Source organism: Patella vulgata, chromosome 8 (assembly GCF_932274485.2).
Source record: "Patella vulgata chromosome 8, xgPatVulg1.2, whole genome shotgun sequence".
Classification (NCBI taxonomy): Eukaryota; Metazoa; Mollusca; class Gastropoda; family Patellidae; genus Patella; species Patella vulgata.
Genome location: NC_065886.2, coordinates 24185641 through 24202759, shown reverse-complemented (window position 1 = coordinate 24202759; position 17119 = coordinate 24185641). Strand labels below are relative to the sequence as shown.

At 35.2% G+C, this 17119-nt stretch overlaps 1 protein-coding gene across 4 annotated transcripts in view; it reads right to left on the bottom strand.

Moving 5' to 3' along the window:
* Positions 1-1439: 1439 nt before the first annotated feature.
* The window catches only part of LOC126830294 (protocadherin-9), a 101849-nt gene continuing 86169 nt past the window's right edge, over positions 1440-17119 (bottom strand). For all 4 annotated transcript variants that reach the window (XM_050560659.2, XM_050560658.2, XM_050560660.2 and 1 more), the window contains 3 exons: positions 13145-16035; positions 6459-6567; positions 1440-4302 (listed from right to left, as the gene is read on the bottom strand). In XM_050560659.2, the coding sequence (XP_050416616.1) occupies positions 3875-4302; positions 6459-6567; positions 13145-15880 (3273 nt within the window). In that variant the 5' untranslated portion in view covers positions 15881-16035 and the 3' untranslated portion in view covers positions 1440-3874. The remainder of the gene's footprint in view (positions 4303-6458; positions 6568-13144; positions 16036-17119) is intronic.

Sequence of the window (17119 nt, the reverse complement as noted above, 5' to 3'; positions counted from 1 at the left end):
TAAAAGGTTACCGAGTAGTTCAACCTTACGATTATCTTCTACTTTTTAACTAAATGTAACATGGCATTGACACATAAATCATACAACATGGACGTTATGTGATATCTGGGGATGATTGGCAATTTTCCGCGTAGCTTATATAATCACTTGGCAAACGACCAAGGCACAGAATCCCCCTTTTTAATATACATGCAGCAGATTTTTGCATCTATCATTTTGTCAGGATGCACTGTTTGTGGGTACTGGAAATGTTGGAAAATGTATTTGAAGGGGAACTGGCTTGTATAATAATCCCCAGATCATACCAGTATAACTTGAATTCCAGTATATTTATTTCAATACAGAAATTCTGGACGTATTTAAAGGTGTCGAAGTGTTTTTCGTCTGGAGGAATTATTTAATTATCTTTCCATTACATGTTGATAGGTGGCTTTCGATTTTTCTGGCACCCAAAGAAAATCAGGTTATTAACATCTGTTTTAGTTAATGAATATCCCATTCTGAAATTGAATCAGCCCATAGGAATCATTAGAACCATTTATTGGTCTTTCTTTCATTTACCATGCAACCACTGTCCGGTCTTCAGATGCCTCGAGGCATTCTCCATAGTACTGACTACTTTTATGTAGCTTAATCTCTTGGTACCAAACAAAAATCGAAGGTCACTGCTCAGCATGATGACAAGAGTTCATGAGATGAGTGCAATTTGCGATCATTTACAAGTTAATGGAAGCTCAGGCTTTGCAATAATACGGTGAAAGTTGTCTTTTACCAATCCTGGGCGTATCATCATCGACTTCATCATTTAAGGTACAAAGCGGAATACGTAATTTATGTTCAGATTAAGAAAATACTTTTAATTTTATAAATTGTAATTTCTTAAATTGTTTTCTTTGTCTACATGTAACTAAGCCATAGGACAGTCTGATTGAATCTATACAAAAGACGAATGCTAACTTTAAAAGGTTGCCATAATGCAGACATTAAACTACTATTTAAACGACTGCTGATAGATAATAATATACAATGTAAGTATTGACTTAAAAAATAAATAAAACGTATCAAACAATCTTTACTTTCTAAAACTTATATTTTGGAAATCATGAGGTGTTGTTAAATTGTATAAGAAAGTGGTCTGTGGCATAGCAATGCAAATGAAATCGATAAACAAATTTCCAAAACGGTATGTGCGATAGGAGGACAGACATATCTAAATACGTCGCCTTGATCTTTATGGGTTGCCTAAAAATGACCATCGCCATTTACGCTGAATAGATTGTCAAATTTATTGCCGTTGCATACAAAGGGATTTAACTCTTGCAGTACAATATTTTATACTTGCTCAATCCAAAATTTGTATATAAAGGATTGGACAGGTCTTTTTATGGAAAAAGTCCACAATAAAAGAACATTTCTAGAAAAGAAAACAAAAACATAAATTAAGGTACACATTAAACCATTATTTTTATTTTGCAGAAAATAGTAAATGGAATGTAGTACAAAAAGTTTACATCAATCAATAAATAGCAAAAATATAAACAGAGCTGAAAGTTTAAAAATGAATGAAATTCGTTCTTTGTTTTCATTATGTACAATAAATTTAAGTTCATTGATATATTTGTTATAAATACCTATAGCGGCAGTCCAACCCCATTCATACAAAACAAAAGAAAACTATTAATATCCCGTTTCTCTAATATATAAGAAATGCAATGAAAACCGATAAACAATGGGATTTAATCCTAATTGTCAAAAGCAATAGAAATCATTAGAAATAAAAGACATTATGTCATTGTACACTGTTAACGATCTGGACTAATAATTAAGTTCTTTAATTTATAAAGTCTTGAATGCATGGACGATCAATATGGTTGTCTTTATTTGATCGAGCAGAGCCGGTCGAGACGAGAAACATTGTTTAAAGTAGTACATCATCTTTATTATATGGATACAACTTTATTTGCTTCCTCAGCCTGGATCAAGTGATTTTAATTACATTTACGCCTTAAAACCTGTAGCTTTATACAGTATATTTAAAATATTTCGGAATATAGTTAACGTTTATATATTAACACCGTGTTATTTCAGTATTTCAGATATAATATCCTTAATACTGATCGTGTCGTTAATATTTTAACAGTGTTATAAACATATTATAGCTAATGCTGATTCGTTAACATTTCTAACACAATGTTATGTCAGTGTTATAAACATAATACAGCTAATTCAAAGATTTTTAAAATGGCGTTATTTTATTGTTATATATATAGAATATACCTAATACTGAGACATCAAGTTTTTAACATGGTGTAAACAGAACGCAGCTAATATTTTTTCAAAACGGTATTATTTAAGTGTTATAAACAGAATACAGCTACGTCGTTAACTTTTATTCGGGTTTAGCTAATGCAGATGTGTTAATGTTTTTTTACACGTTTATAAAGTTCTGAAACTAGATATAGCATACCAGTTCAGAATTGATTTTACATAAAGGTAATGAACCGTTCTTATCAATATATATATACCGTTGTTTATGCAAATGTTGGCGAAACCCCTGGCGCTATATAGCTTCATTTAATTATTTACATATCTTGAAACCGAATCAGCATTTATGTTGAAATATGATCAATTTGATACAGTAAATCGTCATTTATGTAATCCATAACTTCACATACTGTTTTTAATATTTATCGAAAAATCAATTTCTTAATTGAACAATATAGCACTGGCATTGATAACTGACATCATGTAATGTGTTTAGTTTATGGCGGTTTCATGGAAGATTTTAATTGTAATACTAATTAATACTAAATCCTTCAAGTCCTCTTATTTCTCCTTATATGATTACAAACTGAAAATTTAGGTTCTTAAATTATATGGTGGTCAAAGTACAAGCAACAACTCCATCTGAAAAGGCTAATTGTCATAAATCGAGGTCTAAACCATTGTTCCAGTTTTAGCTATAAGTAGTGGTGGGTATCTGGCACGGAGCAACATAACTAACAATTCCTGCTCAGTATTATTTTGCAAATTACAATGTTTCAAATTAAAGTCACCTGTCCATCTCGGTCTACTCACTGTCCTTTAACAATAAAAATAATCTATTATAGTGTAGACAATGCTTCTATCTACTATTATCTGTGTCTCTAAAAACCATGTGGCTATGATATTAGACATATGACTATTATTATAATCATAAATACTATAACTATTGTTAGGGCTCCGGACTTGTAATTGACTATTATTCAATATAAATGTTTATAGAAACGTTACGATATTGTATAATGTATCTTTACTATTTAGGCTTTACTATTTTCTGTGAAAGAAGAGTTGTAATACAGAAATGATAGTACAAATCTAGCTTTCGTATATTAGCCACTACTACACGTACTTATAGTTTGTCAAATCAGTATGTGAATACCGTTTTTCATATATACCGTCTAATTATACAACGATCTTTAAATTTCTAGTTACAAGACTTCTTGCGCAGACCGTTATATTTATAATAACTGCATTAATACAATAATTCTTAACAGATCAGTTCAGATTCACACAAATATATACATGCAATCACCGATTGTTTCAAAAAAAGTTTTTTTGTTGAAAATCTGATTTCATAATAATTCATTCCAGAAAAAGATAACAATAACACACCCGCTCACATTTGAATGGCGTTAATCCACCAGTTTATGTAAAGAAGTAATATGTCGGATTAAAATTCCACATGCAACAATCCAATTATAATATTTCATAAAGAAGAATTAAATCATGCCACTTTGGAATCGTTGAACACATACTATATACACAATGTAAGCACTGATAGGTCGTAGAGAAAAGCACATATTGATATGACGTCATAAATACACACACATTTCTATCGCACACACATAGTGTCTGCGTCATCAGACATCACCGTATAACTGCCAGAGGTTGTTGAGCAATCGTCATCATCAGGACTTCTAGGTAAACTATTATAGGATGGTGATTTTAATTTAGTATTATGAGGCCTGGGATGTAACCAGTCGCGCGAGTTATGAGTTTGGTAAGGGGTTTGGTATGATTTAGAATTAGGAATTGGTTCTTTGTACCCCGTGAATTTTCTATACGGATCTTTTCGCGTTCGATTGTCTTTCACGGGATGCGTATTACTAAATTGAGTCATAGGAATACTGTTCCTGTCATCCATAATGATCGGCGATACACGCTGAACGTTGGACTTTTGTTGTCGCGCCGCTATGGTTGGTGGTGGAACCTCGTCATCACTTCCGGTGGAAGGACACATAGTATATCCCATATTATTTCCTGAAAAAGCAAACAAAAACAAAAAACAATTATTTGTGTTAAGTGATAATATTATCAAATGTTAGAAAAAAATGGATTATGCCGTACTATTTCTCTTCCTGAAATAATTAGTTACCTAACGTAATTCGACAAAGTCTAGACTACCTTTTCAAAATCATTTTCTTGAATTTCAGCTTATTTTTATTTGAATTGCGAATCGGGCATGCAATATTATTTTTCTCCTATTAAGTGATTCCGATCTCCAACTCATGGGTTCACTAGATTTCATTATCGGTCACGACAACGATCAATTTATTATTTTATGTCAAATCGCTTAACTTTTTATGACTATATTGGGGGTATAACAATTGGCTTTATCCGTCGAGCCGTTTTTTGTATGATTGGGTCGATGCTCTCTCATATGTTCTGTAAATATTGATTATTTAACTCTAACCACAAGATAAATTCTTTCTCTTTTTACTCTGTCTGAGCAACGTCAAACATGTGCAATTTAATATAGCGAATACTCTTGTGAAACCGCCTTTATTATTTTCTTTTTTACGCAGACCCGAGTAATGCATAATTTTATGGCAGACGTGAGTAATGCAGTTTTTTTTATCCTCCCCAAGAAAATAAACTGTCTAAATTGTGTTTTATTTGACCTTTCAGCCTTCAGGTGAGGATTTTAACACTTGGTTTCTATTCTATGCAAGTTGTACGTTAATTCTGTAATATACGGTTTAAATGGGAAAACATGTTCCGGTTTGGGTCAAAATATTTTTCTTGTCATCGATAACAACAAATTAAACAATGCACCAGACACATACGTAAATAGCAGTTCCCGAGAACAGGAAACCATCACAGACTTGAACTAGTGGGATTTACCAACACCTCCATCATGCTAAGACTAATAAAGTTTTGCGAACTTGGTATCTGGTAGATTTCATAGATATCACAGAAAGGTAACATCTATATAGCATCAGAAAAAAGGCATTATCCACATGAAAAGCAAAAACGAATTGAGCCGTCTCGACTCTTATAATCTGCTGTAACTTAAGGTGATTATATATTATATCATGGTATTACAATTTAAAGGTGGTCATTGTTAAGCTTTTGGGCAAAACCATCATGAACCTTAACCAGAGAAATTACAGAAATGAAAATATTTTTTTTATTAGAAAGCCCAATAATACATGAGAAGTTCCAGTGGGCGCGTTCAATTAAACGTTTTACTACGAAGAGATTTAAATGGGATTCGCGTGTACACAATCCCCTAATATTCAACTTGTAACATTTGTGTACACAATCCCTTATTATTCAACTCATAGAATGTGTCTACACAATCCCTTACTATTATATGCACACAATCCCTTACTATTCAACATATCATGTAAATACCCAATCCCTTACTATTAAACATATAGATTGTGTGTACACAAACCCTTACTATTCAACTCATAGAATGTGTCTACACAATCCCTTTATTGTATGCACACAATCCCTTACTATTCAACATATCATGTATATACCCAATCCCTTACTATTAGACATATAGCATGTGTGTACACAAACCCTTACTATTCAACATCATATGTCTACACAATCCCTTACTATTCAACATATTATAGCATGTGTATGCAGACCATTTGCTGTTTACGTGTGATATTATAATATGGCATGGCAGTCTATTCTTTAATTTGTGGACTTGAGATAATGATTAAAATGCGAGACAAAAAATATTAAAGCTTTAACAGTTAAGGCCCAAAGGACTGCGCTCTTTCGATGTGAGATCTCGGGAGTTACAACGCTGTCAGGATTCTTTATCTGGTTAAATAAAGATAAATTACATCTTTTATATTCTTTATATTAAATTATTGAAAGAATAATGACGTCGTTTTCAGACTTGTTGGGAATAGAATAGAAATATCGTTAATGGTAAGACTGTAAATGAGAATTGTAATATGGCGTGACATAAGTTATTTCTTATCATGAGTTAATGGTAGTCTTCTGTTTAGCTGAATTATTATCTCAGATATCGCTCATCCACAATTAAACGTAATGTACTCACATCCATGGAGTTTGTTATTGTATCTTTAACTCTCAACATAGCACTCTTGAGAAAACATAAACCTACAATTCTAATAGTAAGCCAAGAATTTCTAACTTATAAAACTTACTAATTTTCTGTGGAGCATCATCTTCACTTCCGCCTCTACCGCTGTCACTGGCGGTTGTCTCCCCTGACAGGTCACTTCTTACATCAAAACTTACTGATCTCTCTTTAATCTGTAAAACATAAATAAAAATAAAATCGTTTTAGTTCTATAGAGGTAATTTTGAGAATTATATAGTTACAATTAAGGGTCATGCAAGGGACGTCAACAAATGTGAGACATGCGTTTGTCAAACAGTCTATTGTTGGGTATAAACCGGTTGATGTCAATAAGCACTAACTGGTTAGAGTAGGCTTTTACTTGGGCTTTAAATATATGTGTCCAAAACGTCATGCATCCATATTATCGTAATATTCATTAACATTGATCTAGTTAATGCAAAGGAGTATCTCAATAAAGACACTGATTCAACAGGCTGAAATAATCAAAAATAGGTAAACGATTGACCAAGCAACATCAGTCTTCATAAAACAGAGCCGATAACAAATCCATTAGATAAGGAATTCTGTAGAGTCTTTAAACCAAAGCACCATCATTAATGTGAACATTGTAATTCTAAGAAAGTGAGATAAGAAAACTCTAATCGCTTTCTTTAATGTTGAAAATAGAGTATACCGTGCACTAATGATGAGAAAGAATATTTGCAGGTTTCAGATCTAATTAGAAATTCAAAGAGATTAAGGAAATTGGTTTCAAGTATAATTCAATGCAAAGCCCTTCCGTTATTCTAATCCCCATACAAGAATCCTTTATTAATGTTAACAGTAACCTACGTTTTTTTAGATCGGTTAGTCCGAAGCTCTTTCGATTATCCCCTATAAATTCTTGCTATATTTAGATCAAAGATGCTGCGGGGATTATCATTCAAAACCTTGTAATGATGGAGTTTTATCGATTCAGTGTGTCAAGATATCGAGCATTTCAAAAGACTAGAATTAAAATGTTGAAACCCTGTGGCAATTTAAACTGCAAGCAGCTGACTATACGTGTCATTACGTATTAGTAACATGTCCCTCTTTAAGCGACTGCGGAAGTAGTAACAATTCAAACCAATTTAAGTTTATTCCGAACAACTTTCCTTCCGACAGCATTCCGGTCAGACACCCGCAGTATAATTTCAAATGTCACTCAAGTGTCGTTCAATTAGCAAGCCAAGTGGGTCTAGCATGTGTAAGCGAGCGTTCACTAGTCATTAAGCTAGCTTATATATCTTGCTATCACATGTTTTGTCGGCAAAGTAGCTATTTTTTATGTTTTATTCTAGGATCAAACCGCATATTGTCTCACATGACGTCAAACATGTGCGTTGTCTTTGCTTCTGATCGAAAGCTGCTCCCAAAAACAACAATACGTGGCTTCTTTTAGAGTAATCATGGAAGTATTTGACACGTTATTTTCTCTTGAATATCGTCTATCTGTGACTTGTTGCCAATTGTTCTCTCCTTCGTTATTTGAAAGAAAAATCATTAGTGAATCCGTGTGCAGCCTAACAGATAAGAAACAAACATAGCTGTCATTTGTTGGCCACGACTCACATGTCGCATCCGTCAGACCAAATGTTAAAAGCATTTTTCTCAGCTCAACTCATTTATCAAGAACGTTTACGTAATGATTTAATAATTGGACATTGAAGTATGGGGGCGTTATCGTATGTCTTGTAATGTCGAACTGGAAAACCCTCTTAATTATGACAAATATGAAGTCATACACAGTAACCGATATGCAAAACATAATTACCCGATTCGTATGAGTGACTGAAATGACCGGCATAGCCCCTAATTAAGGAAAAATGAAATAGGTTTGCACTGGCGGTGAAGAGGAGAACCTGTACCAGGGCAATGTTACATCAACAAGACAAGATCCCGTATTGTTTTGTTTAATATGATTTATCGGTTTATACCAGACTTCAGTGAAACGAATATACTTTAATGGCGGGAAAAACAATCTTCATAGCATATAGATGTCATGCTGTTAAGTGCTTTTCAATTGCCTTTACTTTTTTAATGTTTTAAGTTTTGGAATCAACAGCTGAAAACCATATTGGCATGCTTAAAATGTAGAGAGTATTCCTTATGATACACTGTTGGCATTGTAGGGACTTTGTCTTGAGTATTAGATTCAGAAATACAAGAAACCCCCACCCACGAAGGTATCCCTACTCAAAATCAGAAGAACTAATAATCACTGTAAAATATAAGGCAATAATAACTCAAGCTTGCTTCTTAAGAATTCCATAAAGATTGATGTCTATAATTAATGTCTTCTCTTTTAGAAAATTCTCTCAGTTATAATTCTGAGAAAGCAATTCACAAGATAACACGTCTATTATGTAATCAGAAGAGAGTTATGATAAATATTATGATCATCTCAAGAAAACAGAACAACGGTAAAATATGGTGTTGTGCTGCTGCTGCTGCTGCTGATGATGATGATGATAATGATGATGATGAGGTGGGGAACGGAAGAGGGTGAGGGACGGAGGAGGGTGAAAAATGCAAAATTTAACACGAAGGAATGATACCAAACACATCATGAAGGAAAGATACAAAGATTACAGAATTTGACAAGAAGAAATGATAAAAAAACACAACATTTAACAAGAAGGAATGATACAAAAACACAACATTTAACACGAAGGGATGGTTAAAAAATACTAGAACATTTCAACACATAAGAAAGATGCACAATTCATGTCTATACACTTCCTTAGTGAACAAACTATCCCGTAACCATAACTCATTGAAATTGAACTCAATAACCGAGTTGTTTAATGATCACAAGGCAAGAATTTGGCAGTCTAAATATAGACATGTTCAATATTCTGTGGGTTTTGATTTATTTGGTTAAGTTAACCGTTTAAATTTGTGTGTGACAAGACCATATTTTCCTTGATGAGGAATATCGATAGAAGGTTATCGGTCTCTGTATCAACAAGATCGATGAATGAATGACTGACAACAGCAATGATTAGAAACGGCAAAATGTTGGGATGTCGGCATATTTTTCGATTATTTTATGTTCACGTGACTAATTTTCACCCAATATTGCTAGTTCCATGGTCTCGCTTTTGCTTAATGCTTTGAATTCATGCAATCGTTAAGACTAGGATTACCCTCCCTTAACGGTATCGATGTTCTTAATGTTATATTTAAAAGTCCACTTTTAAGACATTTTAATTCTAGAGTTAATAAGAAAACATGATAGACGTTACGATACGTTAGTTTTAATATATCCAATTAAAAATAGGTTGGAAAGGTTTCTAGACTACAGGATTTATAATACAGATTAAAATCAATATGGGATGATATGTGTTAGAGAATTGTCATATTAAAATTACGAACTTTGTTCATTTCACTGTCTATCATTAAACGCTAGTTGTCGTTTAGTGTCGGCTATCTTTTGACTTCTCAATCTAATTATAACCATGGCGTATATCATGATTTGACATTCCGAGAGGAATACGCCACATTGAACCAGATATACAACACGAGCTTTTTTTCTTTTTTTTAAAAAAAGGGATTTTTGTTATGTTGTTTATTCTAGTAAGTAATGGAGTTTAATAGCTCACTAACACAATACTTGGTCATTTGAGACTCTTTCTATGTTTACGTATGTAATGCTAGTGATGATCTTTCCCAAGCCGCGACATTTCTCTGCACCTTATTTGTTTGAGTACCAACTACCAAGACATCTTTAACGTACATCCGAATGACTGAGAGAACTGTTTTAGCCAACAGGCTTGAAACATTTAGAATAGCGGTTTGACTCGATGAGTGCATCTGAAGGGAATTTTACGCTTTTAGTTACAAAATTTAACAAGTAAAAAGCAAGGCCTATATAATATTCAAATATAACGACGCATACTTGAGTTTGTTGGAGAGAGAGAGAGAGAGAGAGAGAGAGAGAGAGAGAGAGCTTAACGTCCACTCGAAACCAGTTGAACCTGAGAAAACACACGAGATTGGACAGGTGACCCTACTCCACCAGGCTCAATGGCAGGCTTTATGACCTAAAAGGCCCACTCCCACTAAGCATCGGAGTAAAACAATTCTCGGCTAGTGCCATATAAAAACATTTCAGAGTATCAAAAGTCCAGTTCCCTAGCCACCCAACGACAGGCGACCCAATGAAGCTGTATCTATACATGTGTATACCTTTCACGCAAATATTAACACTGGACCGGTTTCAAGAATTACCATGATTCTGCGTAACCCGAGGTGACGTACATGTACCTAGTTTGGCACCCAATTACAGCATGCAGACCTAAATCTAAATCATGTACACACATATCACTTGTTCTGAACGATAACCTTGGTTAACTTTAATATTTACATTTTGTGTCGAATATGTTTTAATCTTCCCAAACGGTAAATTGTTTCTGAGGCTGTGTTTGGACAGTACGAAGAAACATACAATTAATTTATTACACGATTCGTGAATGTGTTCGGGGCTCCGTAATGCCGAGTTACATAAAATATTGGAGGGGAAATTGTCTGGACGGCTTGATGGAAGTGATTCTTATTATATTAAAACATCTAGCTGTCGCCTCCATCACAGGAAACTGAAATAACCAGCTTTATATAACAGTAACCGTTAGACAACCAACATGGTCGATACGGTAGTCATCAGTAGAAAGTATTACAAGCAAATTATAACGTCACTAAAAATTGCCGAGTTCGTGTCCTCACTAGTAACTGGTTAGCACCGACAAATTAATTGGCCAGAAAAGCTTAAAAGGTTGCACTGATATCCCCAATAAATGTCTGAATGCATTTCTACGGTAACCGCGAAATTAAGTGACATAATTCAAGAAGCCAACTGCGTGAATAGTGGCGTAATAGGGCCGATATTTGATGGATGATATAATACAATTCCCTGACACATTCACTTTAAAAGCGCCACAGACAAGTTGATTTTCCACATGGCCTTGATGACGTTATCTAACAGAGAATTTCAAAGGCTCTCTGCATTAAGACTTGGTTTAGTTAACTCACTACTCTGGAAATGAATTGTTCTACTGATTTACTAGAAAAGTGCAATGGAAAAATAAAGTTCCGAAAGAGGAATTCAGATTTCACCCATGTTCTGTAGGAATGAATGGTACTGATGTTTCCACTAACGGTTGCGTTACAACCGTATAAAAGCCTAGATGGTACTGATATTTCCAGTAACATTTACGGTGGAAACGTATGAAGAAAAGTGAATGGTATTGATGTTTAAGTAACAGTTATGGTACAAGCTTCAAGCGCACAAAGAAAAGTGAATGATATACCGATGCTTTTAGTAACAGTTAGGGGGCAACCGTAAAACAAGTTGATGGCACTGATGTTTTACGGAACAAGTTAATGATATTCGTGTTTCCAGTAATAGTTACGACACAGGCGTATAAAGAGTTACGGGACTGGCGTAAGAAAAGTAAATGGTATTGATGTTTCAGTCACAATTACGGTACAAGCGAATACAAAAGTGAATGGTAGTGATGCTATCCGTGGTAGTGCCGGTGCTAGAGTACAAAATAACGAAACTCTCCATATAAGTCAGACATTTGTATCGGATATTTTAACACTAATATGCATACTCTTCATTTAATGGCGTGATATATAGTTCAATAAAATGGATTTGACTAACAACTGAAACCCCCTTAAGCTATCAAATATTGTCAATAGGCGTTTTTTTACAATGCAATCATTGCAGAAGATGTCCTTTTTTGGCTTCAATGAATTGATTGAATTTCTTCAAATTGTATTTCCGTCATATTATTGTTTCAACCTACAATGATCAGTCACAGTGGATTTTCTTACGATTCAGATTTAGCAATAAAGGCAATTTCCGTAGCTCATTGTCTTTCTTAACTAACTGATTTCAATCTTTAATCGACAAAAATGTTTGATGTCGTGTTGAATTTATAAAGTGTGAATTGTTAGCAAGAGTTCAAACAAATAAGGTGACACGGGTGTGATTGGAGTTCACATTGTATAATTTACAAAAGTTATGTTTGCTATGTGAACTCCCATACCGTATGAGAAGTGGTATCGAGTGTTCTAGAAAGATTATGAATACACTGTCTGAAGATTAATATTCGGGTTTGGGGAAGGAGGCATATTTTGAACGTGGGGTTCATTATGTTCAATGGTTAACACCTATTCTTGAATATAATATGCCTAGTATTGTACGAGTTTCGTTTATTTATAGCCCTTCTTTGCATGTCGTTTTTTTGATTTTCGTTGTCTTTTAAGGGTCTAGATTCGAAGAAGAATGTTTAAAAAAAAAATTTCTGTCGGACTTTGGTTAATATTAACGATTTGTATGCGGAAGGATGAGGAGGTAGACGGGCATGAATTAGGGGAACCACGAGAATGTCGTTATAGTCTATGCATTCATTTCTCGAGGATGTTTGATATTTTCTATCAGATGACTATGGCATGTTAGTATTTAGATCATGGGAATGTTAAAACAATGTTAAAGACCAATACATCGCATGGATTTAACACTAAAATAAACGGGGAGAGAGTTACTAGGATTATAATACACTGGGACAGCAGAGAAAACTTTTTAAATTATAAAATAAAAATATGACATGCATTACATCAGAAACAACAAAGGGGTGTAAATAGAAAAGCTTACAGTTGAGAGTCACCTTCATAAAAATAAGTATTAATTTGAATTTGACCTATAGGGAAAACACTTACCTTTTGGAATGTAACAAAATCTGGTTTGTTGTACTGTTCTGAAGGCAACTTGGAATCAAAATTATCTTTTTCTTCTTTACCGAATGAAAATTTAGGATCCTTTTCCATTTTGGGATTGGGAAAAATATGGAAGCCATGATCGCTGTCACTGGTTGCCAAGGTGATGGGTTTTGAGAAATTGTTCTCTACTTTTCCTTTGCGAAAGTTTTGAGGGTCCCCTTCTTCCTGTATACCGACGGTTTCTCCATGTCTGTTTCTTTGATCGGACTGTCTGATTCTGAGAATGATTGCGACTATTATTATTGAAAGAATGACTGTCACGCCCGCCACGATACCAGCAATGATGATATACTTTTGTCCTGCTGAGTTTTGTCTATTAGCCGCCAGTGTGGCGTTCGTAAAAATCACTTTTATATTCAGTACATCACGCGATTCTCTTTGTTTCGCACCATGATCCCGAACTGAAATTTTCAACATGTAGAATTCTTTGTCTCTCAGATTAATAATACGAGTAAGAAAGACGATGCCTGTCTTTGGTGAAATATCGAACAAGTTCCCATCATTTCCTCCATCTATAGAATACGTTAGTTCGGCATTGTCCCCTTCGTCTCCATCGTAAGCTATAATCTTAGTAATAGTATCTCCGGCGTGTAAGTCTGATGTAACAATCACGCTGCGATTGTCGGATGCTGGGAACTCTATTGTCGGTGTATGATCATTGTCATCTATTATATCTACAACCACGTGACCAGTTGCTTTTCTGGGTTCTCGGCCATTATCTTGTACAACGATATCGAATTCGTAATGCGATTTGGTTTCTCGATCCAACACACGATCAGTTCGGATAACTCCATCGTTAAACACTGCGAATGGGATGCTCGGGTTTGATTCTCTAGGTAGGAAAATCAGTTTTCCGTTATCCCCCACATCTGCATCGGTGGCTTCAATCTTACCCACGACGCTTCCCGAATGTAAGTTCTCCAGCACTCGAAGTCTTAACGATTCCTCTTTAATAATCGGCGTGTTATCGTTTTCATCCACAATATTAATGACCACCGTTGCTATCCCTATTAGTGCCGTTCTTCCCTGATCAATGGCCTTGGCTGTAAAAGTCATCTTGGGCGTCGTTTCTCGGTCATATTCACCAACTGTTGTAATAACACCAGTATCTGGATCGACTTCAAAAAGAGAATCGGCATCCCAGCTCAGTCTGTAGATAAAATGACTGTTAACACCCAAATCTGGATCTGTCGCTGACACCTTAATTACAAATGTGCCTTTAGCAGCTTTTTCTGAAACGTTTGCATAATAGGTCGATTTTTGAAATACAGGAGCGTTGTCGTTTTCATCGGTAACCATGACAACAAAACTTGTTGATGATGAAAGTTTTGGAGACCCAGAATCTTCACAAACAACTCGCACATTATGCTGAGTCTGTCCTTCTCGATCAAGGGGCTTGTTCAGAAGTAAGGCATAACCCTTTCCAGCAAGGTTTTGAACACCAAACTTGGGATCCTCAACACTACACGACACTTTACCGTTGTCCCCAGGGTCACGATCGTCTACTTTAATATGGCCAACAAATGTCCCTACGCGAGAATTTTCTGAAAGTAGCACCGTGTTATTGTTTACGGGAGAGGCCAGATTTAATTGCACCTGGGGTGGGTTATTTCCGACATCTATAATGTTGACAACCAGAGTGGTTTGAGATACTTGCGGAGGATTACCACTATCAGTAGCTTCAACTATTGTGTCGTATGTTTTACCTGATTCGTATTGTAGAGGAGATTTCACCGTCAATGCCCCGGTTAATTTATCAAGGGACAACAATTCTTCAAGTTTGCTGCTTCTTAAGGGACTAAAGCGATAAGAGACCTTGCCATTATCACCAATATCCCGGTCCGTTGCTTCTATGCTACCTATTTTAGATCTAATAGCTGTGTTTTCCGCAACATTAATGTTATAATTTGGTTTCCTAAATACTGGCACATTATCATTATTGTCCGTCACGTTTATGTGAAGAGTTAATGTTCCAGATAATGGGGGAGTTCCACTGTCGGTAGCTACAATATACAATGTATATGAATCTCTCTTTTCCCGATCTAGTGCCTTTAGAACAGTTATCCGCACATCCGAGCTGCCGTCCAATTTTTCCTCTGCGTCTACGCTAAAACGGGTGCTACTGGAAACGAGTCGATACGACAAAAGTGAATTACTTTTACCCGTATCCTTGTCACTGGCACCGTCAATACGAAATTTGGAACCGGGGGTAACAGCCTCGGGAATGTATAACGTTGCTTCGTTATTAGGGAAAAGGGGTTGGTTGTCATTGACATCATCAATAACGATTTTAACCGTCAGCAGTTTTAAGAACGTTGTTGTGGTGGATTGGATCGTAACATCAAACTCTATCTCACATAATAGCGAAAGTTTACAAATACGCTCCCTATCGATCATCGCGGTTGTATAGATTGCACCCGTCTGGCTATTAATGCTGAATAAAGCCGCCGTTTCCAGGTTACTTGGATTAAGGAATGAATACACGAGATTACGAAACTCGGCATCACTCACGTCTTCCGCGACACCGCTCGCAGTTGCCACGTTTCCAACCAAAGTTCCGGACTGTTTTTGTTCCAGTAGATGAAAGATGATATCCTGGGCCATTATCTGATCGAATACAGTGCACAGTATCAGACAGATTTCCCCGATTAGCACTAATCCTCTTTTGTACTCCATACTAATCCAGAACGCGTTTTAAATAGTGGGCGGAACACCTTTTCTATCACAATAAACACAGACTATACGCAAATCAATTCACTGAACACTATACCAAGACACTTCTAGACGCTGTATTCCACATCATCATCCACCATTCATGTCATCTTAATCGTCTGAAACAAAGAAAGAAAAGTATTATCTTCCAATTAAATATCTTATCACAAAATAAGGATGGCACGGTGAAGGATCAAGAGAAGGTTGACATTTGATGCTGCTAAGTATCAAGTCTTGTTATTGAAATTGTGTGCAAATTATATGTTCGAAAATAAGAAATTGTCAAAGTGATCGTTTTAGGATTTCACACAAATCTATACAACCTTTTATCACAATTTAGATTCCAGATTGAGCCCATTTGCAGAAAGTAAGCGTAAGATTGGCGCACACGTGAATAGAACGTTTATGCTCTAGTAAACGTACATATGTGCGTAAGTTACATAATTTATCCTTCGAATGACGGCACCCATAGCCCCTAATGTCTCTGATCTATACTATTGGATCTCTAAAATAAATATTAGTCCAAAAATGGTTAAATTCACTTATGTTTTTGACAAAAAAAAAATATGATGAATTGAAACTTTGTCAACATTTTACATTCACTGCAGACGATATAAACTGTATATGATCAAAACAAGCCAGCGCCACATATTGTCTTCGCTAAAATCTCTTTAATCCGATTGAATCCAATCCTGGATATTATCCGCCGTTGATATATTTTGATATCGTTTTCTCTCACTTAAACGTTGAATAGTCAAGCGTTATCGTGTTCACAGCTTTCTCCCTCGAAAATAACGTCTTAGAGTAACCCAATTAAGAACTTTATTTTGACCCGAATCAAGCCGACCGTACCTTTAAATATATTGATCTTTGTTGTACATTTATAACAGAAACAGTTTAATATCTTGTCTGTCTCGGATGATGGACAGGCTATGAATATTAAACACCGGAAACTCAATTACATGCTATAATTTAATTTTCCTCTAGATTTTACAATATTTACAGAAACTAACTAAAAGAATGAAATCTGGGGATGGAACACTGGTGTCAATAATATAATGAAACTATTTTCTTAAAACAAGAATTAATCTAATAGAATTTAATAAGCTTCTTTTAATAGAAGAAGGATATTACAAGAATAGTTATGTAACAACCTGGGTTCATTATTCAAGCCAATCAGATCCTATTTCGTTTCGGTTTTTT